This window comes from Hemiscyllium ocellatum, chromosome 10 (genome assembly GCF_020745735.1).
Source record: "Hemiscyllium ocellatum isolate sHemOce1 chromosome 10, sHemOce1.pat.X.cur, whole genome shotgun sequence".
Lineage (NCBI taxonomy): Eukaryota > Metazoa > Chordata > Chondrichthyes > Orectolobiformes > Hemiscylliidae > Hemiscyllium > Hemiscyllium ocellatum.
In genome coordinates this window covers 41821842-41842842 of record NC_083410.1, presented here as the reverse complement: position 1 = coordinate 41842842, position 21001 = coordinate 41821842, and the positions used below count along the sequence as shown (strand labels likewise).

The 21001-nt window shown below is 39.7% G+C and overlaps 1 protein-coding gene across 1 annotated transcript in view; it reads left to right on the top strand.

The window, feature by feature from the left end:
* Nucleotides 1-949: 949 nt before the first annotated feature.
* Nucleotides 950-21001, top strand: part of iars2 (isoleucyl-tRNA synthetase 2, mitochondrial) — a 104280-nt gene continuing 84228 nt past the window's right edge. Inside the window, exons 1-11 of the mRNA XM_060831450.1 lie at nucleotides 950-1240; nucleotides 3632-3751; nucleotides 3968-4127; nucleotides 5469-5617; nucleotides 5696-5745; nucleotides 5841-5950; nucleotides 10984-11074; nucleotides 11827-11942; nucleotides 12448-12617; nucleotides 13575-13665; nucleotides 15022-15173. Coding sequence (XP_060687433.1) covers nucleotides 1034-1240; nucleotides 3632-3751; nucleotides 3968-4127; nucleotides 5469-5617; nucleotides 5696-5745; nucleotides 5841-5950; nucleotides 10984-11074; nucleotides 11827-11942; nucleotides 12448-12617; nucleotides 13575-13665; nucleotides 15022-15173 — 1416 coding nt within the window. The 5' untranslated portion in view covers nucleotides 950-1033. The remainder of the gene's footprint in view (nucleotides 1241-3631; nucleotides 3752-3967; nucleotides 4128-5468; nucleotides 5618-5695; nucleotides 5746-5840; nucleotides 5951-10983; nucleotides 11075-11826; nucleotides 11943-12447; nucleotides 12618-13574; nucleotides 13666-15021; nucleotides 15174-21001) is intronic.

The following is a 21001-nucleotide window of genomic DNA, read 5'->3' as shown; positions in this document are numbered from 1 at the left end:
ATGGCTATTACTGGGGACTGTTAGTAGCTAACAATACGTTGTGTGTATTGGCAGACTATGTGACAATAAGGCCTGGTGTGTTGGGGTTAGGGTAAAGACATGGGGCAGTTCAAGCCTTAAAGTTATTGTACTTGTTGAGTCCAGAAGGTTACAGTATCACAAGCGAAAAAGTTGGTGTTGTTCTTCCAACTTGCACTGAGCTTCGCTGGAGCAAACCTGAGACAGAGATGTTGGCCAGGGAACATAATGGTGTATTGAAGTGGCAGGCAGGTGGAGGCTCAGGGCCTTTTTTGCAGGCAGAACTGGGTGTTCTGCAAAGCAGTCACCCAGTCTAAACTTTGTTTCCCCAATGTAGAGGAGACCACATTGTGAGCAGCAAATGCAATAGACAACATTATGCAATGCACTTAAAGCACTGCTCCACCTTGAAGGTGTGTTTGGGTCCTTGGATACTGAGGAGGGAGGAGGTAAATGGATAGAAATTACATCATCTATAATTTCTGTTTTTGTTTCTGCTTTTCAGCATTTGCAGTTCTTTCAGTTTTTATGCCTTGAATGAACCTGAAATAAAGTTGGTGGGCATGATGTGGAAGTGACGGGGTGGGCAAGGTGATGAAGGGGCAATGCTCCAAAAACTTGTGATTTCAAATAAATGTGCTGGACTGTCATCTGACTTATGACTTTGAAATAAAGTTGATTAAAATTGTTGCACTGGTTGCTACTTGTAGAAGATTTGTGACATTTTGCCTCTATAGACTTGATATTTTTGGTTTAAAGCTCCATGTGCTGAGAGAAAATAAAGACAGACCCAGATTTTTCTGTTGGTTTTGCAATTAAAAAATTTTCCTTGGTGTGTCCTGAACTGACAGCTGTTGGATACTCAGCTGGTCGGTAGATGGTGTTGCTGAGCGCCCGGGGGGGAAGGAGGCAGGCTGCGGATTTTGGGACGCGCGTTCTGAGCCTCGGTGGCCGCCGTTGCCGCTCGTGTGGTAGCCGCTGGGTCCTGGTGCCCACCGGCCGGCAGGGTTCCGCCATGATTGTGATGCTCAGAGCCCGCTGCGGCTCCTCGCTAACCGGGAAACTGCGGGACGCCGCCGCCCGGTACCGGCAGACGGTCACCAGCTGGAATTCGAGCGCGAGCAGCAACAAATACCGGGAGACGGTGCTGCTGCCCCGCACCGACTTCCCCATGAGACCGAGCGGCCAGGAGCTGCTGGAAAAGGAGCTGCAGATCCAGAGGGTATGGGGGGGGGCAGTGTCCAGGACAGGGTCAGTCAGGGGTGGGAGGGCAGGGCAGGGGAACAGTGTCCAGGACAGGGTCAGTCAGGGGTGGGAGGGCAGGGCAGGGGAACAGTGTCCAGGACAGGGTCAGTCAGGGGTGGGAGGGCAGGGCAGGGGAACAGTGTCCAGGACAGGGTCAGTCAGGGGTGGGAGGGCAGGGCAGGGGAACAGTGTCCAGGACAGGGTCAGTCAGGGGAGGGCAGGGGAACAGTGTCCAGGACAGGGTCAGTCAGGGGTGGGAGGGCAGGGGAACAGTGTCCAGGACAGGGTCAGTCAGGGGTGGGAGGGCAGGGGAACAGTGTCCAGGACAGGGTCAGTCAGGGGTGGGAGGGCAGGGGAACAGTGTCCAGGACAGGGTCAGTCAGGGGTGGGAGGGCAGGGGAACAGTGTCCAGGACAGGGTCAGTCAGGGGAGGGCAGGGGGACAGTGTCCAGGACAGGGTCAGTCAGGGGTGGGAGGGCAGGGGGACAGTGTCCAGGACAGGGTCAGTCAGGGGTGGGAGGGCAGGGGAACAGTGTCCAGGACAGGGTCAGTCAGGGGTGGGAGGGCAGGGGAACAGTGTCCAGGACAGGGTCAGTCAGGGGTGGGAGGGCAGGGGGACAGTGTCCAGGACAGGGTCAGTCAGGGGAGGGCAGGGGAACAGTGTCCAGGACAGGGTCAGTCAGGGGAGGGCAGGGGAACAGTGTCCAGGATAGTGCTGATGGGTCAGTCAATGAGGCTGGCAGCAAGGGCTTCACTCTGCAGAGTGCCAGAGCCCCACAGCACTGAGCCCAACCAGGCTGTTGACTTGGTCCCAGAGGTTTAGTCACGCCAAAGGGAGATGAGTGTGTCACTGATCTGTCTACTGTGGGCAGGTTGGAAAGCAGAGTCTTCTCCCAAGTCCCTTTGCAGCAGCTGGGGCAGAGATGAGGAGGCATTTCCTCTCGCAGTGGGAATATGAGTCTGTAGAATTCTTTACTGCAGGGGGCACTGTCCATTAGTATAATCAAGGATGAGATAAACTGATGTTTAATCAGCAAGGGAATCAAGAGTAACAGGGAAAAGGCAGGAAATAGAGTTGAGGGATTATCATGACCTCATTGCGTGGCACAGCAGACTTGATGGGTTGAATAGCTCCTATTTCTTATGATTTTGTTCCGTTTGATGACAAATTTTCATTGCTGACTGAGATGGTCCTCCATGAAGTCTCACTGCTTTTTGAGCATCAGGCTACTAATCTACTTCATCAGCGTGGTGCCCTTGTTGTACCACTTATTTCCCTGGTGTCCCTCTTCAGAGCTAGGATCATCTGCAGCATCCAACTGTCAAAAAGTGCGGTGCTGGAAAAGCACAGCGGGTCAGGCTGAGGAGCAGAAGATAAAGAGCTTATGCTTGAAACATCGCCTCTCCTGCTCCTCGCATGCTGCCTAACCCGCTGTGCTTTTCCAACACAACACTTTTTGACTCTGATCTCCAGACTCTGCAGTCCTCACTTTCTCCAAGCACCCAACTGACCACATATCATTCACTTAGAAGGCTGTTACTCCTAGCTATGTCAGACTCGAACTTTAGTTCATCTGTTGAAGTCGGGTACTAGTGTATAGCTACTGCTGTTGTGCATTGCCTATTGTTTGACTGCATAAGTGAGAGCTGTGGACACTGAATCACAGAACTGACACAACTGCGAAAGAGGCTATTTGGTTACAATGTCTTCATGACATCTGGTGCCATTCTCCTTCCTTCTCCCTGTAACAATGCACATTCTTCTTTTTCCAGCTAAAATCCAATTCCCTTGTGAATCCTCCCATTGAGCATTTGAGTGTGCCTTGATCACTCATTCTCAGTTAGTGCATTCCAGACCATAACCAGTGTGAAAACGTTTTTCTTCAATTTCTATTCCTATGGACATAGGAATTGTAATGGAAATACAAAGTTAGGACTGAATTACAGGGGGTCCATGTTCTACAAACCGACTTATGAATGTGATCTCATAGGGGTGTAATTTTAATGATCTGACTTGAATACTTCCTGTACTTTACGCATGGCACTTCTTTATTGTTGTGCATTGAGTACTGACTTGCATAAAAATTGATTTGTGAACAGACTTCAGAATGGAACTCTTTAATAAATGGGAGACTGCCTATATGTCGATAGTTGTCCCGTGCCTTTTAAATCATTTCTCATAAGGAACACATTTGATTTATTCCTGCATGCCATACATTGAAGAATTGATGAAGTAATAGAGATTTTTTTCCTTCATGTTTATCTTTCTTATAAACACTTATTCATTGGTTGCCTTTGAGTTTATATGCGTAGTTAATTGTAAAGATTTTGCAAGTCATTGAAATCTTGACATTTCTTGTTTTCATAGGAATGTGGGTTTTCAGAATTATATTCATGGCAAAGAAACCGGAAAGGAAAAGAATTCTGTCTTCACGATGGCCCACCTTATGCTAATGGTGACCCTCATGTTGGTCATGCCTTAAATAAAGTAGGTCATTTTCTCTTCAATGCTCAATAAATATATACATTTTTTGCAGTTTTCCTCGTATGAAGATACTTCATATTCTGTGTGAGATTTACAAATCATAATTTGATAATGTGTTGTGCTTGGAATAACTTTTTTTAGAGATAAAGTATCTATTTATGTAAATGATATAATATTATTCCATGACTTGTCATTATTTTCTAATTCCCCTAACTGCAGATATTGAAGGATATCATAAATAGGTTTCAGCTGATGAGAGGCTCCAGAGTTCACTTTGTACCAGGCTGGGATTGTCACGGGTTGCCTATTGAACTTAGAGCATTGGCAGAATGTGGTGAAGAAGCTAAAACACTTTCTCCTATCGAGATCAGACAAAAAGGTACACTTTTTCCATGTCATCAACATTAGTTAATTAGAATATCTGAAGATGTTCTCTCCCTATTTACCAACATTGCAAATAATTACAGCTGAACCTTTTTTGAAATAGTTTGAAGTCAGTAATTAAGCTGTAATAATAACTTCAATTGTCCAGCTTTAGCAGTAGTACATTTGATTTTTATTTCTTAATTGCAGATTGTGTCTTGGAGGGTATTTTATTCTTGTACATTTCTAATGTATAGATTTTCGCATTGTTGGTTTGAACATTTGTTAAATGCAAAAGCCATTTGTTTTGTTAATTACATGTGATAACAAGAGAAAAGAAAGTTCTAACTTGCCTATGGTTCAGTTTTTTCTTAGGTTTTGTTCTCCTCCTCATGCTATTGAATCTTCTCTGGTGTTGTTCGACAGTTATTGCAGGTCATCTGGTATTTCCCCCCATATAAAACTTGAATGTTATTTTTGGCTAGCTATTTCACCAGTGATGGAATCAGAACCAAGCCTAACGCTTTCCATATTAATGTGCATAAATGCGCTTCCAGCCTTGATTTTCTGAGTAGTGATTAAAGGCATCAGCTTTCCTTTTCATTAACCCTGAGCTCAGTTACAATCTCAATCCTCCAATAAAGTTAGAGAACAGCCAAGATCTTTGTCAGCCTTTTTTTTTAACCGGTTTGCATGGATTAACAGATTTTAGTTGGCTGTTTTAAGGATGTCTGATTGCAGGAATTATTTATCAGTGGCACAACATAGTGTCAGTAGAGTGTTATGGCTGTGATATTCTTGAGAAATGTTTGTCAGTTCTGGAACCCTAACTTATACTTTCAACAAAGATTTATTCTTGAGGAAGTTGGTTTCAGTACTAATCGTTGTGATGCTTATGATAATGCAGGAGTTAAAATTTGGGGACGGTGATGGTGTGGAACTGGCCAGACACGGAAAATTTGAGTGAATGAAAACAGTTATACTGTGATCGTTCCTACACTCCATTTTAAGTAACAAAACTTCTGATTTAACTTCTCATGAGCATCTTAGGAGTGGGCAATAAATGCAGGTCCACCAGGCAGAACTCACAAAAGAAAACCTAATTAAGTATAAGAGTTTGATAGTAACTATTTTTGAGACAGTATCAAATTCACCACAACAAAATGATACTAACTCTTAAACGACCACAGCAAAAATGCATTTGTACTTTCAGCTTTTAAGATCGAAGGAGGTGCTGTTCTCTGTCCCACCTCCTTGCAACCTTGATAAGAACCTTTCCATACAGAGGAGTGCAGGAGAGTCAACAGACCAAAGTTTCTCGTAACTTAATGTGTTTTATGTCATTTTTGTCTTCTAGCCAAAGAATTTGCAGAAAGAACAATTGAGCGCCAACGAGCAGCGTTCATTCGATGGGGCGTGATGGCTGATTGGGATAAATGTTATTATACGTTTGACAAACAGTATGAAGCTAAACAGTTAGAAGTTTTCCACAAAATGTTTGATGAGGTATTTTATTGTTCTTGTAAGTTTTACGAGTTGTTCAAATCTTGAAAATCTGGTAATTTTACTTCTCTTCGCCTTAAGGGGTATATTTATCAAGACTACAAACCCGTGTTTTGGTCTCCTTCCACAAGGTTTGTCACTTCTTTTATTGTTGGTAATTTTGAAGTTTTAGTTATTTCTCACACAAAGTACAATGTTTGTTATTTTTTTTCATCTATCTTTGCAGAACAGCCTTGGCTGAAGCTGAACTTGAATACAATCAGCAGCATGTTAGTCGATCGGCATATGTCAAGTTTCCTCTCGTAAAAGTTCCCTCCAAATTAGCTTCAGCATCAGGTAGAGTGTTTGTCACAAATTTAGTATTGTCCGCTGTAGGAGTTTTGGCTCAGATTCAGCTTGGGGATGCAGCTCATTAAATAACAGAGTATCAAATCTAGGGAAAAATATAGGTAGAGTGGAGAGTGGTTGGTGCTTTCTTATGCACTGTCTTTTATATAAAGGAAAATGTATAGATAGGCTATATGTTAAGCATTTCTAATACTGTGAGTGAACAGCCTGACAATACTTCTTTATCTAGGCTGACATTTGAATAGCAAGTGAACAGTTGCTTTCAGCCCTTCAGTGATTATCAGTTACCTTGACAAACTGTACGTCCCACCAGTTAACTTAAGATGAGTGTTAATGGTTCAAATCACTAGTTGATAATTGTTTGGTAGCTGGAAGGATGCTGAAATTCTAGTATAGTCAGAGGAATAAACATGGTTCTCTGTGGCCAGGATCAAGTATCCAAAAGCCTGTGTAGTCTGCCTGGTACCCAGTTTCAGGATATCTGACCTGAGCTGTAGAAAAACCTGGAGTTGGAGTGGAAAGATCCAGTTGTCTTGGTCCACTTAGATACCAACGATAGGAAGAGGTTCTGCTAAGGAAATATGAGCATTTGGAGGGAAGGAGGAGCACAGTGAATGGGTTCAGTTGCATGGAAAATGAGAATCTAAAGTAAAGGAGAAGGTTGGATGCAGGTTAGTGATGGGGCTGATTATTATCAGAAACTAAAAAGAAGGGACAGAATGTGCAATTGTCACATCACATCAAACACCCATAAAAGTGAAGGGAAATAACTAGCAGAATAAATTTAAAGACTTTGTATCTTTACGCACAAAGCATTCGGAATAAAGTAGAGGAACTGACTGCGCAGGTTGAGGTAAATGAATATGATCTTATAACCATTATGGAAACATGGCCACATAGAGATTAAAACTGAGAACTTTACATACAAGGACATTTGACCTTACAGAGAGACAAGAGTGATGGAAAAGATAGTGAGGTAACACTATTAATGAGAGATGAAATGAGGACAGTTGCGAGACTCGATCTAGGCCTGCATAATGTAGAATAAACTTGGGTGCAGGTTTTAAATAAAAAACAAGGGAAAGAAAACATTGGTAGGAATAGACCTTTAAACAGCAGCCACCCTGTAGGAAAGGTGATAAATTAACAAGTAATAGGAGTATGTACAAAGAATAAAACAATAATTATGGGTGACTTTAATCTTCATAGTGATTGGATTAATCAACTTGGGAAGGATAGCTATGACAACAAATTCATAAGAGAGCAGCAGAGATAGTTTCTGAGAATACTGTTCATGGATCCACCTAGGGAGCAGGCTACCTTGAATTTGTAATGGGTGATAAAATAAGTTTTAACAAACGAACCCATAGTAAAAGTTTCCATAGGAAGTAGTGATCATAATGGAGAATTTAATATTCAGTTCAAGAGTGAGAAACTTGGTTTAGAAACAACTGTGTTTAACTTAAATAAAGGGTATTATAATGAAGTGACGATAGAGTCAGCTAAAATGAACTAGGTGGGTACATTACCAGGACTGACAGTAAGCAAGCAGTGACAAACATTTAAAAGGTAATTTGTGACTCTCAGCAAAAATAGTAGTAAGGCGTCAAGATTCTAAAGAGAGGGATAAATCAACCATGACCATCGTTGGAAGGTAAGGAGAATATTAAATTGAAAGTAAACGTATATAAGGAGTCCAAAATCAGTGATAGCCCCACATGCTGGAATAAATTCAGAATCCAGCAAAGATGAACTCATAAGATAATAAAGACAGAAAATAAACTATGAGGACAAAGTGGTGAGGAATATAAAAACTGACATTAAGTTTCTTTACATATATAAAAGTAAGATTGAGATCAAAGTAAACTTCAGCCCCTTAGAAAATTAATTTAAGGAGATGGTTATGGGAACAAAGAAATGACAGAGAAATTAAACAAGTATTTCACATCAGTCTTTAAAGATAGGTTGAGCATCCGATTAAGAGCATTAATAAAGGCTACAGGGGAAGAATTAAGTGCCAACACCATTATTAAAGCAGTAGTATTAGATGATGTATTGGCGCAAAATGCAGATAAATCTCGTGGATCTGATGCCTGGCATCCTCGAATTCTAAAATAGGTAGCTGCAGAGTAGTGGATGCATTAGCTGTAAATCCTTGGTTTCTGGAGAAGTAATAGAAAATTGTAAAACTGCTAATGTGACAAGCCTATTCAAAATGCAGGGGAGGCAAAATGCAGCTAACTATAAGCCAATTGGTCTAAGATCTATTGTTGGAAAAGTATTAGAATCAATTTTAAGGAAGTAATAGCAAAATATTTGGTAAACCTTAATCTAATCAAGCAGAGGCAGAATGGCTTCATGAAAGGAAAATTGTGTCTGTTAGAATGTTTCCAGGAAGTCTGAATCAGAGTGCATAGAAGGGGACCTATAGATGTGTTGTATTTGATCTTCCAGAAGACATTCAACCAGATACCTCACAAAAGGTTAAGTCTTAAGATAAGAGCCGATGGTGTTTGGAGATAGTATATTGGCATGGACAGACAATTGGCTAATGGCAGGAAACAACAAGTGGGGATAAAGGGCAAAAACAGAAATTGCTGGAAAAACTCAGCAGGTCTGGCAGCATCTGTAGAAAGAAATCAGAGTTACCTTTCTGAGGAACGGTCCCTCGACCTGAAACATTAACTCTAGTTTCTCTTCACAGATGCTGCCAGACCTGCTGAGCTTTTCTAGCAATTTCTGTTTTGTTTCTGATTTACAGCATCCACAGTTCTTTCGGTTTTTATTTAGTGAAGATAAAAGTTTCTCTTTCAAGTTGGTGACCTACAACCAGTGTGTTCCACACAGATCAGTGCTGGGACTCCAATAGTTTACAATATGTATTAATGACTTGGAATAAGGAAATGAATGTTATTATGGACCAGGTCAGACCTCCTCAAAACATTTTAAGAAGATAGCCCAGAACCTAACCTTTTTTATAGGATATGTAAAGTAGATATTTGAGGAGTGATGCAGCTGGTCAAACCACTTTGCTTCTAACAAAACAGAATTTATTTAAACATATTTTATAGCTAAGCTTTTTCCCAGGGTGAAGGATTCAATAACAAGAGGTCATGCTTTCAAGGTGAGAGGTGGAAAGTTTAAGGGGGATACATGTGGCAACTACTTCACACAGAGGGTGCGGGGCATTTGGAACGCGTTGCCAGCAGAGGTGGTAGAGGCAGGCACGGTAGATTCATTTAAGATGTGTCTGGACAAATCCATGAGTAGGTAGGGAGCAGAGGGATACAAATGCTTAGGAATTGAATGACAGGTTTAGACTGTACATTTGGATCAACTCAGGCTTGGAGGGCCAAAGGGCCTGTTCCTGGGCTGTAAATTTTTTTTGTTTTTTGATTTTTGTTCTTTATTACGGATGAACCACGATCAAAAGAAACCAGAATTTAGAATAGCTTATTTGATAAGCCAACCAACAAAATATCACCACTTAATAACGCTGTTCCAATTCCTGCAACATCCCATAAACACACCCGTTGGCTAAAGGTAAATTCAACTCAGGTTCTTACAGGCAGGACAGTTTTCAGAGAGGTTTAGGCAAGACCTCTGTTGAAGCATGCAACCTGTTTTCACTGTAGCTGCTTCTCTAGGTCCCCAGCAGTTTCTCATTGCTTGCTAAAACTAAACCAAACTAGGAAAAAAAAACTGAACTGGGAGAATTGGCCACTCCCCTGCCATTGTTTATGAAGTAGGCATTTCCAGACATAATGGGACCTCTGCCTTTACAACCCCACTTGATTTAAAAAAAACAAGGACAACACAACCTTGTTACAGGGGCAGCATCATCACAATGTACTGTGGCAAATCTGCAGGCAATGCAAAAATAGATGGAAAGTCAGGTTGCCAGAGGGATACAAACAGTCTGCAGAGAGATATTGATAGGTTATGTATGTGATTGAAAAGGTGTCAAATAGAGTACAATGTGGTAAAATATGAAATTGTTCATTTTGGAAAGGAGAACAAAAGAACAGAATATCGTTTAAATGGACAAAAATTGCAGAAAGCTGTAACACAAAGAGACTGGGGTTACTTGTAATTGAAACACACAAATCTACCACACGTGCAGCAGATAATCAGGAAGGCTAATGGAATGTTGGCCCTTATTTCAAGTAAGTTAGAGTATAAGAGTAGGGACATCTTAGAGCAACTGTGCAAGGTGGTGGTGAGACCATACATCTGGAATATTGTTAGCAGTTTTGGTCCCTTATTTAGGGAAAGATGTAATTTCATTGGAGACAGTTCAGAGAATGTTCATTAGGCTCCTTTGTCTGAGGGGGGATTAGCTTATGAGCAAAGGCTAAGCAGATTGGAGTTTAGAAGAATGGGAAGTGATCTCATTGAAATATATAGGATTCTTAAGGGGCTTGACAGGATAATTGCTGAGAGGATGGTTCCCCTGGTGTCTAGGACCAGAATAAAAGGAAATCCCACCCAGAGGGAGCTGTGGGGCAATGTCCTTGTGTATATTTCAGGCTAAGATTGATAGGTTCTTGATAAGTAGAGGAATCGAAGGTTAAGGGGAAAATGCAGGAAAGTGACAATGAAGAATGTTGGATCAGCCATGATTCTATTGAATGGTGGTGCAGGCTCAAGGGGCTGAATGGCCTATTCTCGTTCCTGTTACTTATGGTTTTGTGGGAAGAGGCAAGTATCCTGTGATGCACTATTTACAGATATGTGCTAGTTACTTAAAGTGATTAATGGAAATAAGTGAAATATGATAAGTATGGGCTCATTGGTTAATGTCTTTAGATTATTTATGTTTTCTTTCAACAAGACAGTTATGTCCACAGCTCTGAAAAATAATAGAATGCATTTGATAAGTTGATAGATATCAGAAAGATGCTTTCAGTAGAAAAAGTAATATTTGACTTGATGCATCAATAATATGAACGTCAGGTTGTAAAAAAAAAGTTTGTCTTTTTACTTTGCAATAGTTGGAAAATAACTATTTTATCTTTCAGGGGATGCATCCTCTGTTCATGCATTAATCTGGACAACCCAGCCTTGGACAATTCCAGCTAACCAGGCAGTTTGTTATATGCCAAATGCTGAGTAAGTTCTGATGTTAGTTATAAGTTCCACATTAGAATAAGGTGCCTCCTTGAATGACATTATTTGCTTTTACCTCCTGCCGAGAACTGTCCACAATGTAATCAAAATTGTCTGATCAAATACCAATTAAATTTTGAATGACCTGATCCTCTGAATACAGTTTGACTTTGTAAGTCTTTGTGAAGAAGATGCTTCTTTAGGAGAAACAAATCATTGTGTTCCATGTCTGATATTGATTTAAATTTTTAAGCCAAGGTACTATTGTGTTTTCGCACAAATCGAGCTTTTGAATAAAATGTAACCATTAACCCACAGATACTTGCCACCACTATTAAGTAACTGGTCAGGGAAGAATCTAAAGCCATAAAATTTTCCCTTAAATTGAAATGAATGTGTAGATTTTGGTGTAGTGAAGTTGAAGGTTTCTATGAACATTTTGTACTGTCTTTAGAAATGATAGCTTTAAAAGTATGATAACTTTTCTTTGCGACTTGAACATTGAATATTTTAATATACTGTATTACAATTTTCAGTACACTTGAAACATACAATTTGTAGTTTAACACAATTAACTGTTGTCATGTAAAGGTGAGGTTTCTCACAGTACAGTTGGCATTAGTAACTGTCAAGTTGTATTCGAAAACTGGAAGATAGCTCATTTTCTTGTTTTATCATGGTGAAATTTGGATATCAAATTCCGCAGTTAAAAATGTCAGTAAATTCCTAATATACTGCGCTGTTTCTGAATGCAGGTATTCTCTAGTGAAGTGCTTAAATACAGAGGAACTCTACCTTCTAGGTACAGAATGTGTAGAATCTACAGCAAAAATCCTGGACGCTCAGTTTGAAATTCTTCAGACAGTCACAGGCAAGAGAAATTAAAGTAGATTTATCTTGAGTTTTTCTTTATTTCATTGAAAGTTATAGCACTTTATAATGTTTTCTAAATTATATCTCATCTCCAATTTTTACATTTGTATCTATGTCCTAAATGTTGGATTTATTTTTGGGCCATGGTTTCATGTGCAAGAATATACTTCTAAGACTTTGTTCAGATGACAAGTTACAGGTATGGGCCTGGACAATGAATATATTAAGAGGCTTTTCGAGATGTATTCTGGTCAAGCCTTGAATTCTACATAAAACCACTTTCAGCAGAGCTTGCTGATTGATGATCAGTTGAGAGAACATGGCTGAATTCTTTTCCCTTCCTCATTATGCATAGAATACAGAGACGAGTTGCTTTATATATTAAAATCAAATTAGATTAGCTACTACCAAAAAGCAGAATGGCTTTCATTGTATGGAGTTTGATACATTTTGAATCCTTCATAACTCTTTATGCAGTTATATTATTACTTCTCCGGGTATAGGTTCTGATTTAAAAGGTGGAGTCTGTAGACATCCCATAATTCCTGGAAGGGAATCCCAGCTTTTGCCTGCGAACCATGTCACAATGGTTAAAGGGACAGGATTGGTCCATACTGCCCCAGCTCATGGAATGGAAGATTACGGTGTTGCTTCTCACCACAAACTCTCTGTTGTAAGTTACAGATTAATATGTACTCAAATGCCTAATAATGCAAGTACATGTATAATGAGCCAAATGGTGACCACCTAAACTCTGTGATTCTAACAACAGCAATGCATTGAATAAAGTCAGGTTGGGAGAAGCGTATATACCACAACAACAGCCTTTATTTACATAGTCAGTGTAGGCCAGCAAGGGCAGTGGTAATGGGTAAATAGGTTGCTGTGGATTAGAATATGGCATAGGGACAGGAGCTGGCTATTTAACCCATTGAACCTGCTATTTTGTTCTGCCATTTAATGAAATCATGACTGAACTGAAACCTGCCTTCATATTCTCTGCTGTTGCCTCATATCTCTTTAATAATATTGGTAAACAAAAAGCAATCATTTCTGACTTAAAATTTACACTTGATCTAGCATCTACTCCCATTCGTGGAAGCGCATTTCAAACTTTTGTGTGTCAGAGTTTTCTATTTTTTTTTCCTGAAAGGCCTAGCTCTACCTTTTTCTTCATACTAGATTCTCCAATTGGAGGGAATAGTTTCTGAATACTATTTGGACAAGCTTAAGTTTACAAAGAGTGGAAGATGTGATTCTGGTTGGGAAAGTATTTTAAGTCTGGATGTAATAAAAGCATGAATGAGGGTTACAGCAGCAGTTGGATTGAGGCTTGGTGGGGGCAGACAACAGTATTCACATAAAATTGTGTCATCTTTGTGACTTAAAAAAAAGGATTACTGAGTTCAGATTCAGGTAGGATGTGGAAGTGCCAACCAATCTAGTCTAGTCTCATCTAGAGGGATGCTGGAGTCAGTAGCTGAGGAACCGTATTTGTGGCAGGTACCAAAGATAATAGTTTCAGTCTACCCACTCTATAATTGGAGGAAATTTTGCCATGTCTCGTCCTGGATGGTGCATTATATTCACAATTGCTGCAGTTTTAATTAGTTTGGTTTTCACTATTTAGGACTGTTTAGTGGATGAAAATGGCTTTTTCACTGAAGCGGCTGGATTAGAGCTTCAAAACAAGTATGTCCTCAATGAAGGAAATGAAACAGGTTAGTAAAACCTCTGCTGGAGAATTTTTAGGAAATCTTGTTTACATTGTTCTCCCAATGATTCATTGGGTTTGGATGTTAGTAACTGAATTGTGGTGACAAGTAATGTTGAACATTTAATCCTTGCTTTAGATTTGTTTAGCTGAGCTCAGCAAAAGTGGTTGAAGAAACAAAGTGGCTTTAATATCTTTTGTTTAGGGCAAAATCAATTGGAGATTATACTTCTGATGCCTATGCAAGAATTTTGATTAAGAAAGCGCATTCATTAATATTGCACAATGTTTGGTTTGTCTAAATTGTAATTTAATGGCCAATAACCACTCTTTTGAAGAGTAGATATGTAAGCAGAAAGATGAGGAAAATTGTGTAATGCCCACTGTCATTGCACATCCTGCTGGTGCTTCTTGGTGCGATTTGCCATGTGAATAATAGCCATGTGGTTGAGCTGTTTGATGTTACCTAGTAATTATAAAGCCAACAATAGTAAACCAGGGAAAAACCAAATCCTGAAAGAGTAGAAGGTAGAAATTTGGTGAAAATAAAATCAAAAACTCCTAATTCTGATTTTAATTTAGCTTTGTTTTCTCACTGCTTTGTCTTGTTCAACCATCCATCGTGTCCATCTTGAGAAAGTCAGATGACTGACATCTAGCTGATGGATGAGTGTGCAAGTTTTGTTCTGAGAGATTGCTGTTAGATTTGATGTATTCCTCTTCCTGCAAAGCAATCCCCAATCTGTGCTTAATTCTTCTTTGATATAATTACAAATTTCTGTGTAATGAATTGTCCAAGTATGAAAGCACATTGAAGCATTATCTGGCATATTTACATAATTAAATTTTTTAGAATTGTATTTGTTCTAATTTTCGGATCCAGCAAGCATCACTGGCTCTCTACTTGGTGTGCTGTTGGAAATTAATAAGTGTTATAAACTGACCGGTCCTTGAAAACAATTGAAGACCTGCAATCAAAATAATATGTTTAGTTTGAAGCAACTCATAGCATATCATGCTAGCAGCTTGATTCCAGCAGCTCAGTGAAATGTGAAATTTAATTTACAGTTGAGAAATTGCACTGGTGTGGAGTTGCTTTTTAGCTGCCACGTGATTGCAGATTCTAGTTTCTTGCGAGTTATACCACTGCTTTATGTGGATAAACTATAGTAAAGCATGCTCTTGCCATTATATTTAATTTATCATAGCTTCATTTCACCAAGTGTTTTGTTATTATAATGATGAGTATTATTAACATTGCTTTAGTTTTCAATTTATTTTTCTTGGAAACTGTGCCACTTTTTCTTAATAGGTCATAGTCTTTATGCAGTTTTTATGGATTTTAATTTCTGAATTTCATTAGTTATTCAAATGTTGCATGGAGCAAACATGTTATTGAAAGAGGACAACGTAAAACACAGTTACCCGTACGACTGGAGAACAAAGAAGCCAGTAATTATACGAGCCAGCAAACAGTGGTTCATCGATACTGCAAGTATCAAGGGCAGAGCTCAGGTAAATTCTTTTGTAATGACAACTTAAATTGGTAATGCTTGTAATTTTGCCATATATTAACACTTAAAAATTCTAACTACATGTTATCGGCTGTTGTCATTTTTTTCTGTTGAGCTGGCCAAAACTTTCTTTTTTTTAAACATACTTTAGAAGTTACTGAAGCTATAATTGTACATTTTCCTTCCAAATTTCTTCTCCTCTTTCTTGAAGGCAAAGTAAGACAAATACTAAAATGAATGCTTGCATATTAGAGGCAAAGCTGACTTTAAAGGAGTGAAAAAGAACATTGGTAACATCTCTGCATCCTACTCTGAATCTGAACTGAGTTTCTAATCCTTTTATGAAAACTTACAAAGGTGACATAACTTTATATCAGTGCTATCATCTGTCTCTTAATGGTGGTGAACAATTAAATAACTCATTGGAGGAGGCTGATCCACAAGTATCCTCATCTTTAATGACCAAAGAGACTAGCACATCAGCTGAAGTTTTCGTGCAATCTTCAAATCAGAAGTACTGAGTGGATGATCTATTTTGGCCTCCATCAATGGTTCCCAGCATTACAGATACGTACTTCATTCAAGAGTGTGGTGCTGGAAAAGCACAGCAGGTCAGGCAGGATTTTCCTGCTCCTCGGATTCTGCCTGACCTGCTGTACATTTCTGGCACCACACTCGCGACTCTAATCTCTAGCATCTGCAGTCCTCACTTTCGCCTAAATACCTACTTCAGCCAATTCAATTCACTCCATGTGATATCAAGAAACAGTTGGAGACACTGGATACTGCAAAGGCTAAGGGTCCTGACAACATTCCGGCAACAGTACTGAAGTCGTGTGCTGCTGGCCTTGCCGATTCCCTAACCAAGCTCTTCCAGAAAGTTACAATACTGGCATCTATCCGACAATGTGGAAAATTATGCAGATATGTCCTGTATATAAAAAGCAGGACAAATCCAACCCAGTCAAGTAAACATCTCCAACAGTATTTTCTCAATCATTAGTAAATTGATGGAAGATGTCGTCAACAGAGTTATCAAGTCACACTTGCTCAGAAATAACCTGCTCAGTGAAGCCCAGTTTGGATTCTGTCTAGGACTACTCAGCTCCTGACCTCATTACAGCCATGGTTCAAGCATGGACAAAAGAGCTGAATTCCGAGGTCAGCTGAGAGTGACAACTAAGGCTGCATTTGACTGAGTGTGGTAACAAGGAATCCTAGCAAAACTGGGTTTCATGGGGCCAACTCTGTAATGGTTAGAGTCATATCTGGCACATAGGAAGATGGTCATGGTTGTTGGAGGTCAGTCATCTCAGTTCTGGGATATCTCTGCAGGAGTTCCTCAGAATTGTGTCTTGGGCTCAATGGTCTTCAGCTGCTTCATCAATGACTTTCCCTCCATCTTAAGGTCAGAAGTGGGGATGTTCACTGATGATTACACAATATTCAGTATCAGTCACAACCCCTCAGATACTGAAGTAGTCCATGTGCACTAAGACTGGACAGGATCCTGGCTTGGGCTGACAAGTGGCAAGCTATGTTCACGCCACACAAATGTCAAGCTTTGACCATTACCAATCAGAGACAGTCTAACCACTGTCCCATGACATTCAATGGTGTTACCGTTATAGAAATCCCCACTATCAATATCAGGTTTACTGTTGATCGCGATCAAGAATTCAACTGAACTCTCCACATGAACACAGTGGGTACAAGAGCAAGTCAGAGGCTAGGAATATTGTAATGAGTAACTCACCTCTTGACTCCCCAAAGCCTGCCCATCATCTACAAGGTACAAATCAGGGGTGTGATGGAATACTGCCCTGCTGCCTTGTTGTGAACCAGACCAGACCCCGCAGAACATTTCAAGAAGGTAGTCCAGACCCTAACTTTGCTAGGTGTAAAGTGGATATTCCAGGAGAAATGCCACTGGTCAAAGCACTAGTTCTAAACAAAACATAATTTATTCACAACATTACTGAATGAAACACAAACAACATAATACAGAATAACTTAATCTCTCCGAAAACCCAACAAATCATTCCAACTTAATGATGCTGTTGCAAATACTTTCAACAAAGTCCATACACATCCCTTGGCAATAAGGGTAAAATCAAACACAGGTTCTTACAGAACAGAAGTCAGAGAGAGTCCCAGCCTGGACCTGCTTCTTTGGATCCAAGCAGCTTTTTCCCCAATACAGAGGAACATTGATTATTCAAGCAACACAGGCAGGAAGTATTTTGTTTGTTATAATCGAATGCCAGATAACACAGTTTAGTCAAGCATCGGGACCTTGACATCTTGTGAGGATAATCTGAAATTCAGAAATTTGGCCAGATAATTGAGGTTCCTTTGTACTACTAAAAACCAAACCAGTGAAAAGCCGAACTGGGAGGACTGGCCACTCTCCTTTTATTGTACAAGTTTTTAAAAAAACTTGAAAGCCTTTTGTCTGAGGCAGTATCTGTTAGCTATTATAAAATTATCTCTAAAAATCTTCAAACCAGACTTTTCGGAGTCTGTTGTTTACAAACCCTCGGGGGAGAAAAAGCAAAAAGGACAGCATAACTTTATTAAAGGAGCAGCTTCATTACAGCCTGGGTAAGTGCAACTCCAACAACACTCGAGAAGCTAGGACACAGCAGCCCATTTCATTGGCACCATATCCGCTTCTTCAGTGCTGATGCTATGTAGCAGCAGTGTGTATTATCTACAAGATGCAGTGCAGAAATTCACCAAAGATCTTCCGATAGCACCTTCCAAATCTATGGACACTTCCATCTAGATGTACAAGGGTGGTAGATACATGCGAATACCACCACCTTCGAGTTCCCTTCCAAGCCTCTCTCGACCATGATTTGAAAATATATCACCGTTTCTTCACTGTCACTGAGTCAAAATCCTGGAATTCCCTCCCTATTGGCATTATGAGTCAACCCACAGTAGGTTGGACTGTGGCGGTTCAAGAAAGTAGCTCGTCACCACCTTCTCAAGGGCAACTAGTGATGCTCATGTCCCACAAACATTTGAGAAATAAAAACTTGCTGCGAATGAAATCGGAAATAATCAGAGACATTTAAAACTGAAATCAGTAGAGTCCACGAGAAACCCATGCAACTGCAGTGCAAAAAGTCATTAATGAAATCAAAATACCAGTTCAATTTTAAAATAAAGAGAAAAGGTGTGCATAAATATGAAAGGGAGGATAAAGAAAGGAGTATGACCAGGTTAGGATAGAAGCCAAAATTCAAATTAGGAGGCCAAAGCGTAACAGCAAAACTAAATTACTAAGGAAAATTAAAAGAGAGGCAAGTATTCTACAATCATAAAGAAGAAAAGAAAATCAGAGAGGGCCAATTAAAGATGTACGTACATAAACCCTCAAGTCTTAGTGGAATATTCAATAACTGAGTACTTCCAGAAAGTTTTAGATGGTGGATATGACATTATACAAAACAAAATGGCATAATGATGTTTAGTATTGAAAGGGATGGGGTGACTGAATTCATCAAACATAAAGGGCGTAGACTGTATGGATGGATGGATTGCATTCGTATGCATCAAAAGAACCGAGGGAAGAAATGACAGTGGCATTTACTGATGCGTATATGCATTTAAGGGGCAGCGACTTAAGCATTCAAGGGAGAAAGAACTAAGACTTTAGATGAAAGCCTTTGGGAGGAGTTTTTTGAGGATCTAAACACCACTTGAATTTGTTGGGCCAAGCTTCCTGTTTCTCAGCTGTAAATCCTTTTACAGTATTGTTTAAGAAGCATCAGCTACTAATTTGAGTGTTTTTTGCCATCTAAGACTAAATAATGAAATGGATTGAATGACTTCTGTGCTGTGTAATTCTATAATGTACTACTAGTCAGTCTTCAAACATATATCCCATGTACATTTTAAGCTTTTATTTGCAGTTTGAGATTTGTGATTAGAATTAATTTATGGCAATTTTCTGTTTGTCAGTTTTGTGAGGATTAAATGTAAAAGAACACAATTATGTAGCTCTGGCCTTAGCTTATCTTGATTTGTGCAATATTGTACAAAAGAATGCACTTTTTTTGAAATGGTATTTTTTATTTGGAAGTAAATTATATTGTGTAAATGAATAAGCAATTGCTGGTTGGGCAATTGCAATAGCACTGTAATGCCATCTGAGTGTGCTATTGCCTACATTGAATATAGGTTGTCAAATCCTTATTTTTAAAATTTAATATACTGTAGACCAATGTGTGTTTTATCTTACATGCTGCCTAAGCGCGCATATTTCTTATTTGAAAGAGCAGTAAAAAATACAAAGTTAATTTGAAAGCAAATTAACTTGTTAAATTCTCTAGTTTTAAAGCTTGAGCCCATTATTGCTATTTGTTCCCATTGAAGTTATTGAATGACATGGTGTATATTTGCAGGTTTATCCTTTTGTTTCAGCAGTGAAATTGTCATTAATGTGAGGGTATACTTGTATAATTTGTAGCTTTAAAGAGACGCTGCTGTTCTGAAATTTGATATAACATCACTTTCCCTTTAGAACCCTTTAGAAATGAGATGAGGAGGAATTTCTTGAGCCAGAATGACTCTGTGAAACTCATTGCCACAGAGGGCTGTGGAGTCCAAGTCATTGAATGTATTTAAGATGGTCAAAGATAATTTCTCCATTAGTGAGGGGATCAAAGGTTGAAGAGAGAAGGCAGGGGAATGAAGTTAAGAGGCATATCAGCCATGATCAAATGGCAGAGCAGACTAGATGGGCTGAACGGCCGAGTTGTGCTCCAATATCCCATGGTCTTTCCTTGAAGAATGGTATATCACTCTGTCAGGTGTGAGTAATGTAGATTCAGTTGTATTTTTACAAATATATTAAATTCAACAATTTAATGTTTTTTGGTTCTGTGCTTGAAAAGTATTAATGTGAATTAGAAAAAGATTAAATGTTGAAAGGCAAATTGGAATAGATAATGGACTGATTTGTTCTCATTTGTAAAGCAAGCAAGCCATGCTTTTTCGTTATTTGTAAGCATGCAAAGTTAGTTCTACCTCAACAAATGGGCATTTTTCTATTTACGCAACAGGTAAAAGAATTTGCAATATGGTGTCAGGATTTTGCAGTCAGTGGCAGAGTAAGAGTGCTCACCTCGAGCAGTTGCTCACAATTTTTTTCATTACTTTTAAGTGAGTGGGTCTGTAATCTGGCACCTGATCCAGTGCAGCACCTCTACGGCATTTGTGAGCAATGACAGAAGCAGCAAGGCTTTTCAGTAATCCCGAATGAAGGATCTCCATTAAGACCTGAATATAAAACAGGAAGTTTCAAAAGGGATTCATAGAGAAATGGAAATCAGAAAAGAAAATGAAATAAACATCAGGACCAACTGGGATAAAGGGAGATAAAGAAATAGATTAGATTAGATTTTTTTTTTAGATTACATTACAGTGTGGAAACAGGCCCTTCGGCCCAACAAGTCCACACCGATCCGCCGAAGCATAACCCACCCATAACCCTACATTTACCCCTTACCTAACACTACGGGCAATTTAGCATGGCCAATTCACCTGACCTACACATCTTTGGACTGTGGGAGGAAACCGGAGCACCCGGAGGAAACCCACACAGACACGGGGAGAACGTGCAAACTCCACACAGTCAGTCGCCTGAGACCCGGGTTCAATTCCCGCCTCGGGCACTGTGAGGCAGCAGTGCTAACCACTGTGCCACCGTGCCGCCCACAAATAGTTTTAAAAGATTCTCTAAAACTTCAGCTTTTGAAGGAATCAGATTTCAGAGCCAAGGAGATTGTTTAATCATGCAATTTCTAAAAAAAAATG